Source organism: Pyxicephalus adspersus, chromosome 1, assembly GCF_032062135.1.
Source record: "Pyxicephalus adspersus chromosome 1, UCB_Pads_2.0, whole genome shotgun sequence".
NCBI lineage: Eukaryota > Metazoa > Chordata > Amphibia > Anura > Pyxicephalidae > Pyxicephalus > Pyxicephalus adspersus.
Genome location: NC_092858.1, coordinates 113,373,899 through 113,386,562, shown reverse-complemented (window position 1 = coordinate 113,386,562; position 12,664 = coordinate 113,373,899). Strand labels below are relative to the sequence as shown.

Genomic DNA, 12,664 nt, shown 5'->3' with positions numbered 1-12,664 from the left:
TTATGTCAGCAATTAGATTCTTATAAAAAGAGAACATTATAAAGAGTCCCTATTAAATGTTATCAAAACTTTAAAGTAATAAAGTTTTAATATCATAGAACATTAAGGCGTATCAATTTTATTTAAAAACCCTGCAAGTCTAGAAAAATGTGTTGTCCTGCCAGAAATGCTAACAGTTCATTATTCTTGTGGTTTGACAGTAATTGTTTGAAATGACTGGTGAAAGCCCTGCCCAGTTTTCTTTTGCTAAGCTACTCAACTAGTAGTTGAGAACTAATACTGTTCCCCTATCCTAGCCTCAACCAGCCCAAATATTATCAACTAAATACTAATAGAAAGAGGTAAAAACTTATACACCTTGTATTTTTGTAATTAATGAAAGCTGAATTTCAGCCAAATGCATCCAGTCCAGAGATTTCTATATGGCTGCACACAAAAGCCCTACCTGGCAGGGAAGGAAAGCCTTTTTTATCCTGCAGTTAAGTAACACAAACAGCTATTGCCCTCGCTTGCAAATGAAACAATACCAACAACCTTATTTAATAATCTGCTCCCTCCTCCAAATAGCATTGTCTTTGTTGCAAACTGCACTACAGCACAACTTACTGACTCCTTGTGCCGTTTCTCCCAACCTAATCTTTGCTGTAAAGTGAATTGGGAGAAGTGGATACCAAGTCACAAACTTTCGATGATGGTATAAACTTTGTTGTTTTCGTATGTTGCATCACACATTAACATGTATTGTGTTAAGGCATGCTATTCATTTTTAAAATAATCGGGGAAAAAAGTACCTGCATATTCTCTACACCACAATTGGCCAATCCTGAATTAATGAGTACTGTGGTGCTTTACAATGTATTTGTGTCAGATCTGGGGTGCCATTCAAATCGAAACTACAACGTGCTTACACAAGTAAAATTACTACAACATTGCATCACATGTTTTAGCCCATATTGAATTACAGGTAGTCCCGGAGTTATGGACATCCGACATACGGACGACTCTTAGATACGAACAGGGCTTCCCTGCTTGTTAGTGTGCAGGACAAAGGCTTGATGGGAAGGGGGCGGTTCGCATGACTTGCAGAAGAAGTATTTTGCTGTTCTGCAACCTCTTGTGACTCTTTAATGACCAAGACAAACTCTCCAGTAGTTTCTTTTTGTGTATCAAAGCACAGATAGCTGCAGAAGCTAATGGATGTCTAGGCTCTATAACGTTTTTTTTTTTCTTTGCTTTGTTTGTGATTAGCTCATAGTGGGGATTTTAAACAGTAACTGACAACACGCTGTCCATGCACAGAAAGGTAGGAATAAATATTATGTTAAGTCAAACATATGTCCTAATTGCATTTATTAAAATAATGTTCCTGTTCCGACTTACATACAAATTCAACTTAAGAACAAACCTTCAGTCCCTATCTCGTATGTAACCCGGGGACTACCTGTATACATGAATATAAAGCTGCATTTTTTGTTTCTTAATAAATCTTCCAGAAGTTTAGCTTTTTATCACTTAACAAAAAAAAAAACAATTAAACTAAAATATATCACATTATAAAGGATTTTTGGTTTCTCCTTATTATTATTAAACAGGATTTATATAGCGCCAACATATTACGCAGCGCTGTACATTAAATAGGGATTGCAAATGACAGACTAATACAGACAGTGATACAGGAGGAGAGGACCCTGCCCCGAAGAGCTTACAATCTAGTAAACTAAAATATATCACATTATAAAGGATTTTTGGTTTCTCCTTACCAGTGACTCAATTATTTCTAGGTTTGTGCAAGATCGTCCTGAAGATCTAGATCAATTAGGGATCAACTGACCTCCAGCCAATATAGATCTGCCAGAAAAGATCCATGTAAATTTTTGAGCACCTTTGGATGTAAAGGTTGCCCTGAATGCAATTGGTTTGAGAAACATTAGGTCAAAATTTTATGTGAACTGCAGGACACAAGCAGTAACATATTTAATTTTATGTATATGTGTTGCATTCCATGAAGGAAAGACGAAGCATGCTTTATGTACATGTTTATACAAACATATATATAGTATAAAATAGTATAGTCACAAGTCTGGTAGCAAGACATGTTGCCTCATGTCACAAATATGATGTGCGAAGTATCAGGATCTTTGCCTTAAATCAGGGGTCGGCAAAGTTTTATGGCCACTATGGGGTGGGGTTTATGGGGTGGGTGGGAACACACTAGGCCAGACACACCCTAATGGCTCCACCCACCACCAGAGAACACCCCCCTAAAGTAAAATCCCTCTCCTCCGTATGCATTGCAGAGGAAAGGGATTTCCCTTCAGGGAGATTTCCCTATGTACCGAGGCAGAGAAAATCAAAGGCTCCAGGAGTTCCTAACGTCCCCTTCAAGAGCCGCGGGTTGCCGGACGGTATTAGGCCAGAATTGGCAAGAGGGCGTTGGGCCAGAACGAACTACCGGCTAGGCCGTATCTGGCCTAATGGCCGGAGTTTGTTTGTATGCATGCTAACATGCGTTTTTTTAATATTTCCCACTGTCTTTGAAGGGTCCGGGAATTTTGTTTCTCGGATGCTGCTTACTTCTGCATATAGTAGTTGCTGTGTGCAGACCCGGCTCAGCCAGTGTTGAACTGCGCTGCAACGTGGCGCTCCAAGCTTGAAGCACACCATCCTCAAGGGGGGCGGCAACTGAGTGAATTCTTGGCCCACCCTCAGAAGTGACATTTTATTTCCGGGAATATCATACTGAGACTACACAGCCACAACACACACAGCTGCTCCATGAACATACAGATTTGTAAGTTTGCGTTTAATTGGGATCTTACATGTATGGACAGATTATCTCCTTTCATGAATGTTTCAACAAGTGATTTGGATATAAGTACTTGTGTACAATGTGTTACTAAACTGGGCTACTGCATAAAGGACTAAAGTGGGAAACCCAAAAACATAAGAAATTCTAACTTCATTTATTTACATGTTTCTGGCAATTATCAATGCTAAACAAGTAAGTGAAAGTCAGAAGTTGATTGAGCCTTGGGCTACCTAACATATACCCAAAGTTAAGACATAAAGAATTTATATTTTAAGTTATTATACATTTTTACCTGCTGACATATAGACAGCCAAAAACTGCTCCTGGCCCAGAATTGAGACAATGCTGGAGGAAAATGTCCACAGGACATACATATTTGCAGCCATATGGAAAAAGGAGAAATGACTAAACGTAGATAACGTCATGGGCAGGCAGAGGGACTCTGTAGAAAAAAAAAACGTAATTACTAAAATAGATAGCACATACTAATTTAAAACATCTTAATATCAAACACTACTATCATAGTTTGTGATGTCATTTCTGTCCAACTTCTTGTCAGGACAGGAACGGGAAATCTCTCCAATGTGAACACAAAAACACCTTGATAGTAGGATGGAGTAAATTTTGTAATGTTTTTACCTCCCAAACGGGCTTTTTCTGCCCCAGTGCAGTCTTTATTTTTGTCTTTCCACAGAACAGTAAGAAAGGCAAAATCTACCCAATAGGATTACAAGCCAGATAAAAACCTGACACATTTTAAGTATAAAAAAATATTTTTTTTTTTGTTGGAACGGAGCTATCCAAATGATCTTTACTACACCCAGATAATAAATATTATTAAAAACTACTTGGTGAACTCAAGCTAACAGCTAAAATATTTCTAATTTCATAAGCATCTGCAGATGGGGAGGGGGTCCTACTTAAACCTACCTTCCTGTGGGTCTCAGTCAACTCATTTGCACATACATGCTAGTGTGACCAGGGCAATAAAACTTAAATAAAAAAAATTAAGAAAAACCTACTACTAAAGAGCAGTGCTGAGTGACTAAGGCTGCAAGTGTCTTTTGTGTTGGGATTACTGTGCTGGCCTTCTTTACTGGCTATGGGTTACTGTGTTGGGGGTTCTGACTGATGGTCCTGCCACTGCTGGAAGCTATCACAGTGCCAACAGTACATGTGACAACACTCACCTTATTACCACATATATGTACTTACTGGTAAACAAGAATATACTTACTAGATGCAGGGTTTGATGTGAAGTATCGAATCATTGTGCGCTGCAAGGAAGGAACTCTCCAAAGGCAAAATACCAATACATTAGCAGCAATGATACCTATTAATGGTAATGGCAAAAAAAAAAAAAAAATGACAAAAAATAGACATGTCAAATGGGAACAAAAACTGAGAATGAATGATTTTACTAATTTAACATGACTACCAGTTTTTTTGTAGTGCTGAGTGTTAACTACAACACTCTTACCTGACACAGTTTTCTGTCCTTCACTGAGACTGTTCCACCATTCATTCACCTGAGCAGAAATGTATGCAATACACTGTCATTATTACTCAAGGTCATATTTCATAAGTAATGTAAAACAACTGAAATAAACCATTTTACATCTATATTGAGCAAGCTTAGTCAGATTTTCAAAAAGGTTAAACCCTATGTTTATTTTAGGAAATAAATAAAGCCTGCCCCTTGAAAAAAGAGTAGCTTCCACTGACATATGGAGTGTTAGGGAAGAAAAGAAGGTGGTTAATAGGCTTTATATTGTGCAAGGTAAGTATTCTTGTCAGTGCAAGGTAGGTATTATGTTTTTTGGCATCACAGATTTCATAGAAAATATGACATAAGTAGTCTTATAAAGGTGTATATCAATGTACTCAAGAGGGTACAAGAAGTCCCCAGGTTGCATACGAGATAGGGAGTGTAGGTTTGTTGTTAAGTTGAATTTGTATGTAAGTCAGAACAGGTGCGTTATTTTAATAAATGCAATTAGTACAGATGTTTGTCTAAACATATTATTAGGCAGCATAGTGTCAGTTACTGTAAAAAATCCTCACTGCGAGTAAACCACAAACAAAGAAAAAAAAAAAAAAACAACAACATTATGGAACCTAGACATCAACATGTCAGACGTCCTTAACTAGGTGATTACCTGTATAACATTAATTTGAGTGATAATTACAACAGTATGATTAATTTGTTTATCCAAGCAATAAACAGAATTTAACACAAGGTGTACAATACAAAAAAGTCATTGAGCTTAGGTTAAAGGCATTCATTAGCTTTTATTTTATTTTTTTTTGCACGAAGCATCAAAAGTAAGGTGTATTGTATGAAGAATTTCAGTCCTGTTGGTCTCAGCCGTGATTTGTTTTGCCTTGTATTGGCTTCCTCAGATGATTGGTGAGACGCATAAGATGATCCAAGGGGATATAGTGGAATAGAAGAATTTCTTTGTAAGGTATTGAAGATATTTACCTTAATAGGAGGAAGTAGGGTATTTACCTGGATGCTTAGGTAAGTGTTAACCTTACTTGAAGGAGATTCCTCTAGTGTGCATGCTCAAGTGAGGCTTAAGCTGCGTACACACTTCCAATTTTTGTCGTTGGAAAGGATCTTTCACGATCCTTTCCAACGACAAGGGTGTGCACGATGCATGAACGATGCTGTACATACAGCACCGTTCATGCTCTATGGAGAGGGGATGGGGAGAACGACGGAGCGGCACCCTGCTGCGCGCTCTCCCCTTCCCTTTCATTAGGATCGCTGTCGTCCATCGTCCGTGGATCCGGCAGGTCGGTCGTCCGGACGATGGACGACACTGACTGTACACACAGCAGATTTTCACCCGATAATTGGCCGATGCCGATTATCGGGCGATAAAAATCTGACGTGTGTACGTAGCTTAAGGCGCATGACCGGGTGGGACAAGACTCTTTCCCTGGACCCGCTGGGCTAGAAAAATGTTAATAAGTTAGAAAGAAAAAGATTAAAGCTTAAGAAGGAGTGTACACTTGCCTTTGCTGCTGTTTGCATTCTCTGACCCGTACAAGATTTTAATATGCTAGTTGCCTCTCTTGGACTACTGTAACAATCCTTTAATAAGAAAGGGGAAGTGAACACTGCCGCTTAAGCTTTAATCTGTTTCTTTCTAACTTAAAAACATTTATCAAGCGCAGTGAAAAGAATAACACTGTTGTTATTATCACTCAAAATTGTTATACTCTCTTGAATATGCGGATTTACACCTTCAAAACACTACTTGTGTCAAATTTTCTATGAAATCTGTGATGCCAAAAAACATAACACCTACCTTGCATGGACAAGAATACTTACCTTGCACAATATATGGCGCATTAACCCCCTTCTTTCTTCCCTGACCCTCCATATGTCAGTCAAAACTACCTATCTCATTCTACATCTACCTAAATATCTGTAATAAAATATGTTAGTAACTGATATACTGGGTCATTACATCTGACTATTTATTAAATGCACCACATGTATTACGGATTTGGAATATAGTGCAAGTAAACAGACATTCCTGAAAACCTCCAGTTCCACCTCATCCCAGCAGACTACTGTTGTGTACACCAAACTGACCCCATCATCTGCATTTCACAGCACAGGCAAGATCAAGTAACATTTTTCCATTATTCAATTCTACCATATTCTTATATGGTTATTTTGCAGCTGTATCTTCTCCTCTATGATGTTACTCCCTACACACTACTGGTAAAGGAAGGTTATTAGACCAGTTTTTGATCTGAAGAAGTCATGAATCATTTTCTCTAACCTTTCTCAAGTTTGTTGAGAAATTCCCAATTTTTACAATTACATTTTTTGCTTTGTGACATGACAAAAAAGCACTGTTTGTGAGAAGCCCAAAGATTTTACACCTGCACATGCTGTCCATTACTATTTAGTGGAAGGGAGGCCAGGCCACCATGTCCAGTGTTGAGGCAGTAGAATTTATAAAGCTCACATGTGGGCTGTAAACACCAGATGGGCTAAAAGGTAGCCAACAAGCCAGACTATATAAAATGTCAGATTCTTCCTTACCAAGTAGGCTATGGTCTCACAAAGCAACCACCACTTCTCGGAGCCCTCCTAGCCTAGTATTTTTCAATGACCCAGGGACATCAGGGTAGGTACCATATGGTCTTTGTCTATGATACACAATATCAGCTTATCAAAGGGATGATATCTATCCAATCACCAACACTTTCCGTGAGGGATTCCCCAACAAGCTCCCTATCTAATTACTGCTAAAAGTGTACACACAGGTGCTTAGTAAGTGGGGTTAACAAAGAAGTAGTAGTAGTAGTAGTAGAATGTGTGCTTGCGCCACCACTTGAAGGCCAAGCCCCCAAAAAATGTATCTTGTTCTATGTGAAAAACATTGTATCGCAGCTATAAACATCTAAATGCAATTTTTGATCGTATTATACAAACTGAAATGTTAAACTGTAATAACAACAAAAATAGACATATGAAAGATATAAAACTGAAAATACTGTCTTAACAGACTCAAATACCTGAGGCATGACATCATTCAGAAAATTCAAAAAGTATTGATTAAGAAGAAAAAAATCCAATAATAAGTATATTTTAAAAAAATTAAAAAAAATTAATTAAAAAAAAAAGCATAGCTGCATTCTAGGCAGTGGCCATCTTACTGCTGTACCTGTTTCCTGATGCTGCCATGTTTTGGAGGCCTTATCCTCTCAAGCCAATCTGCTCGAATATCTTCAAGGTAATTTTTCATACGATTTTTTAGGGATTCATACTGCCAAATAGCTGCAGCTCCAAAGGAACAACCTGAAAACTGATTAGTCACATTCATCATAAAGTATATAGCTTTATACACAACTGTAAAATAAATTTAAAAGGTTTGTTGCAATACTTTTTTATTTTTTAATATTTGCAATGATGAAGGTTTTAGTGCATTTAAAATGATGACATTTAATGGTTCTAGCTAGTTGACTGGTCATCAATGTTGTGCTCAGATGGGTTTGAATGTATTAGCCCATTTAGTATTCTCCCTGGCTGCTTAGTAAACTAGGACCCTTTCAGACCCGTAGCAAATCACAGCATTTTGCTGCAGGCTCAACCTTTCCCATTTAAGTGAACAGGAGTGGTTGGGAACCATTTTGTTTGCACGTGGTTGCATGCAGCTTTAGCAAATTGCAGTGCAGTTCCAAAAGGACTAGTCACTTGGCTGTGTGGTTGCTGTTAAAAAGAGCAACACCCTGTCTGCAACCTAATGCAAATGTGTTGCTTGCATTGCAGTTAGTAGTCTCCGGATACACAGCAGCAGTTTGTTATGTAAACAGCAGTAGCCAACCGCGTGGTTTTACACACACAGGTTTGAAAAGGCCCTTATATTCACTATACTGGGAAATTCCTAATACTAAAAATCCAAAATTTTTGCACTTGCTTATTAGGAGGCTGGTGCAGGCCTTAAAATGAACATATATTTAGGTTCTTGCATTATTAGGAGAAAATATTTCTGGTATAATGAAAAAAACATTACACATCAAGCACAATTAAACTACATTTGTTCTGCATTTTTATCTACTTATAATAAAAATTATATTCAGGGTAAAAACCAATTGCTAAATAAAGACCCTATTTCTGATTAAAAAAAACATTAAAATAATATTAATATAAAAAGTTGTTGGAAAGATATTATTGAGTAAACCTTTAGATATCCAAACTGGCCTGGTCGCAAACTTTTTGATTACCGCAGAACTGAGAAGGAGCTAGCTGGCAAATATTTTCTATATTAGTCCTGTGGCTAAGCTAACATCAGCTTTCCCTTAAACACCAAAAACTTTCATAACCTCTCAAAAAAGAGTGACCAAAAAACATTTACTCACATACCTAATAATATGGCAATAGTAAAGTACCAGATTAACTGAAAAGCATACCCCAACAGTAAACAGAAAAGGCTTGTACAGTTGCTTCAGTATGTGGATACGAGCAGGGGAAACTGGTTCAGCCATGGAAGGAGTAAAACTACTTTGACTTGTGGTGGGTTGTCTATCCTGGAGCTCAGTTTCAATTCTTTCTGGTTTCCTTGGTGCACGTCTAAATCCATTTCTTTGCTCAAAAAGAACACTGCAGAAATGAATTAAAGGTTAATCAGATACAACACTCAAAACTATTCTAAAGTAATGATGTCAGCTCAACTCTAGGCAGAGAAGACAAAAAAATGTATGCAGCTCTATATTTAATAAAGGAGCGCTGAGGGTCCCCAGGGCTTCTGCCATTTGAAAAATGCAGAATTTGAATTACATATTTGGGTTTCCGTCTGTGTCAAACCAAAATCACAATACTAGTAGTTGGTATTTATTTATTAGAGTTTATTCTATTTATCTAATAGAGTTTAAAATAGAATTTAAAACCTAATAGGAGTTCTAATCATACCCCTCTCAGACAAAAAATAAAATAAGTTGTTTCAGATAGACATAATTTCTGTATGAAATGTATTTTTTAAAATAAAGTAGAAGACTTTATTTGGCATCAGCCTCTTGTACTCAATATACAGCTCAGCATGCTTCAGACTTGAAGAGAAGAAGCCAATCTGATGTTCTGAAGTGCTGACATGGTACATGCTAACTGATGCAAACAGTAGAGTGACAGAAATATTAGCGCAGACTGCTCCATCTCCATTCGCTGTTTAGTCACAGGATGGAGAAGCAACAAGACCTACAAGTGCTACCTAAAGTCCAACTCTATACAAAGCTTTTAGCAGGTAACACAGTCCCAGTATATGTACTGGAGTATATGTAGGAGGAGTTCAGATATAAGAAGTAATAAAAGAAGAATATCGTGAAAGTGACATTCTTGTCAAATATTCATAAAAGAAGATAATAATAATTTGTCAAACTCTTACTCACAAGTTGAATGTTTTTACAAAATATGTGAAAATTTCAGCGTCATAGAACATTAAAGGAAGATGGAAAATTCTATACTAACTACTGCAATCTTCACTTTTCAAAACAGATGCAAAAAACAAAAGCACAAAGCATGCAAGCATTAGGTTTCCAGTATTACAACAAACAACAATATCACCCTTTTATTTGAATTCAGTTATCTGAGTTTTGGGTACATACTTTGTTGGAGGCTGAATTCACACAGAGCAACAGTGAGCTTGCCTTCCAACTCCTAAGGGGCAAGCACTTACCTCTGAATGAATGAAACTTTGCCTGCTGCTGGGGATAGCAAAATTTGGAAAGGTGGGGTGGCCCTCCACTAGCTGCATCATGAGAATTCAGCCTCTCTACCAAAGAGTAACTCCTTAAGAAAACAGCTTTTGCTTACCTTGTCCAAAAGTCTGTTTCTGAAACTTTAGTCTGTAGTACAGTGGGTACAGTTATATCCTCTTAGCTGTTGTGGTTTCTACTGTAACCTGCATTGCCTAGGGCAGTGTTTCTCAACATTTTAATTAGGAGGAAAAAACTTGAAATAACTTTCGGGTCTTAAGAAACCCAAACAATATTGCCAAAATTAAAAGCTCACAGTATATTAATGTGGCGATCAGTGGGTGGAGTAAATACATCGCAGGCCAGTGGGAAGAATGTCATTTTACAGATAGCCAAAAGGCCAAAGAAGCACTAATTGACAATTGTTAAACAAACCCTAGCAACCTCTGGAGGAACCCCAGTTTAGAAACAGTGGCCCAGGTGGTCACCAGGAGGTATTATAACAGCTCAAGTGGGGCAGGGCTTCGATTCAAATCTAAGTTATGATCTAAATTGACCTATAAAGCAAACAAATATCACTACAGACCTTCGTCCATGACACCAGTTTCTTTTTGTACACGCTCTGAACATCCAAGATGAGTTCATTGTGGTCTTTGTGTATGAATGGCGGAATCAAACAATGTTAAGTATATACATCCTGTGCATCTAAAAAAAAAAAAAAAAAAGAAACATAAACACACATACACAATATCTTAAAAGGAAGTCTGCGGTAATCCCCAATATTTGTCAGGATGTCACATGGGTTACCCCTATAATAAGGCATGCTGGCATACGATTCAGCTTTAATGATCCATCCCTAGAATGATCATGTTAGCAATCATTTGGGATTCTGAGTCTTCTATAAAACAGATGACAGGTACAGGTCACTGACATATTTTACAATGCTGAGGATTATCTGAGCACCATTCAACTTATACAGAAGACAGCACTGATCCTCAGAGGATTCCAAAAAGTATTCTCAATACACCTATTTACCTTTTAACCTAAAATTTGCGCCTATACTGATTCCCGCAAATAATATCACATGCTTAGATAATCATTGTCATGAGATCGCGATATGCAGGCACCGTATAAAAGACCCATATTACCTACTAGCAGGGGGTGACAGGCTGTCTATGGATATCACACTCACACACAGTTCACGGTCACTCACACAGCACCACTCCGCGCAGAACGTAAACCTAGTCACGTGCCCTTCCTCTTCCGGAAACGCAGGAAAATGACGTGCTACGTTCCTCCCGGTGAACTTGTAGACGTATTTCTAAGCAGAGAAAGTATTAGTTGTAAATAATACTTATAAGTTAAATGAGGCGCACTGCTAATTTTTATATTTTGTGTGAGAAGAGAAGGGGAATTACCCCTGGAACAGGTGTCTCTTTATATTTCACCTTTATATTTGTTCTGGTGGCAACTGTAGAAGTATTTTAGTGTTGGTGACATTGATTGTTGTGACACATATTTTAACTCTTATCCATAATATTCAAGACAATTAAAAAAAGAAAATTGAGCTTGAGCTGTTTAGTAGATAGTTAAGGCAGTAGATAATCATGTCATGAGATAATGTTAGGCTACGTACACACCTGCAATAGTTGTCGTTGAAAATGAACGATTGATGGCTGATAATCTATAACAAAAAAAGGGCACAAAGACGCCGATGAACAAGGAAAGTTGCTGTAAACGAAAGACTGTCCAAGGGGATCTGATTGGGCGAGGATCGTTCGCAATCTATTGTGTGAATGGTCGTTCAGTGATCGTGGATGGTTCTGCAGTACACTTTCTCTAGTACACGTCACTTCCTGCAGTGTTCAAACAATCATATCTAGTGTGTGTGGATTATATTTGAACAATGATAATCCAAGGCAATCGGATGTTCCCTGGATCAACAGTCACTGTTATCGTTACCTTAAGTCCTTAATACCCAGTTATATTCTGTGCTTCTAGAAAAGCATCCAGCTTTTTCCTAAAGCAATCTATAGTAGTTGCTTAAACTACTTCCTTAAGCCTATTCCACATTTTCACAGACCTTACAGTGAAGAATCCCTTCCTTATCCAGAGCTTAAACTTTTCCTCCAGATGCAAAAAATGCCCTCTTGTTCTTTGTAATGATCTCAAAGTGAATAATGGGGAAGAGAGTTCTCTATATGGACCGTTTATATATTTATACAGGGTGATCATATCCCCCCCTTAAACGTCTCTTCTCAAGGGGCAATAGGTAAAGTTCAGCTAATCTCTCATAGCTGAGCTCCTCCATTCCTTTTATTAGTCTAGTTGCCCTTCTCTGCACTCTCTCCAATTCCACAATGTCCATTTTGTGAACAGGTGCCCAAAACTGAACTGCATATTCCAGATGAGGTCAGACCAATGCTTTGTACAGGGGCAGGATTATGTCCATCTCTCCAGTCGATTCCTCTTTTAATAAAAGAAAGTACTTTGCTAGCTTTAGATATTGCAGCTTGGCATTGCATGTTTTTAAATCTATGATCTACCAGAACCCCCGGATCCATTTTCATTTCTGGCTCCACCAAATGTATTCCCCCTAGACAGTATGAAGCATGCATGTTGTTAGCCCCCAAGTGC

General features: G+C 38.0%; 1 protein-coding gene across 1 annotated transcript in view; it reads right to left on the bottom strand.

Annotated features, from left to right (window-relative positions):
- Positions 1-11,287, bottom strand: part of PARL (presenilin associated rhomboid like) — a 22,206-nt gene extending 10,919 nt beyond the window's left edge. The window contains exons 1-7 of the mRNA XM_072410927.1: positions 11,180-11,287; positions 10,614-10,732; positions 8,750-8,939; positions 7,504-7,644; positions 4,290-4,338; positions 4,047-4,142; positions 3,102-3,251 (exon numbers count right to left, since the gene is read on the bottom strand). Of these exons, the coding sequence (XP_072267028.1) occupies positions 3,102-3,251; positions 4,047-4,142; positions 4,290-4,338; positions 7,504-7,644; positions 8,750-8,939; positions 10,614-10,672 (685 nt within the window). The 5' untranslated portion in view covers positions 10,673-10,732; positions 11,180-11,287. The remainder of the gene's footprint in view (positions 1-3,101; positions 3,252-4,046; positions 4,143-4,289; positions 4,339-7,503; positions 7,645-8,749; positions 8,940-10,613; positions 10,733-11,179) is intronic.
- Positions 11,288-12,664: the final 1,377 nt, after the last annotated feature.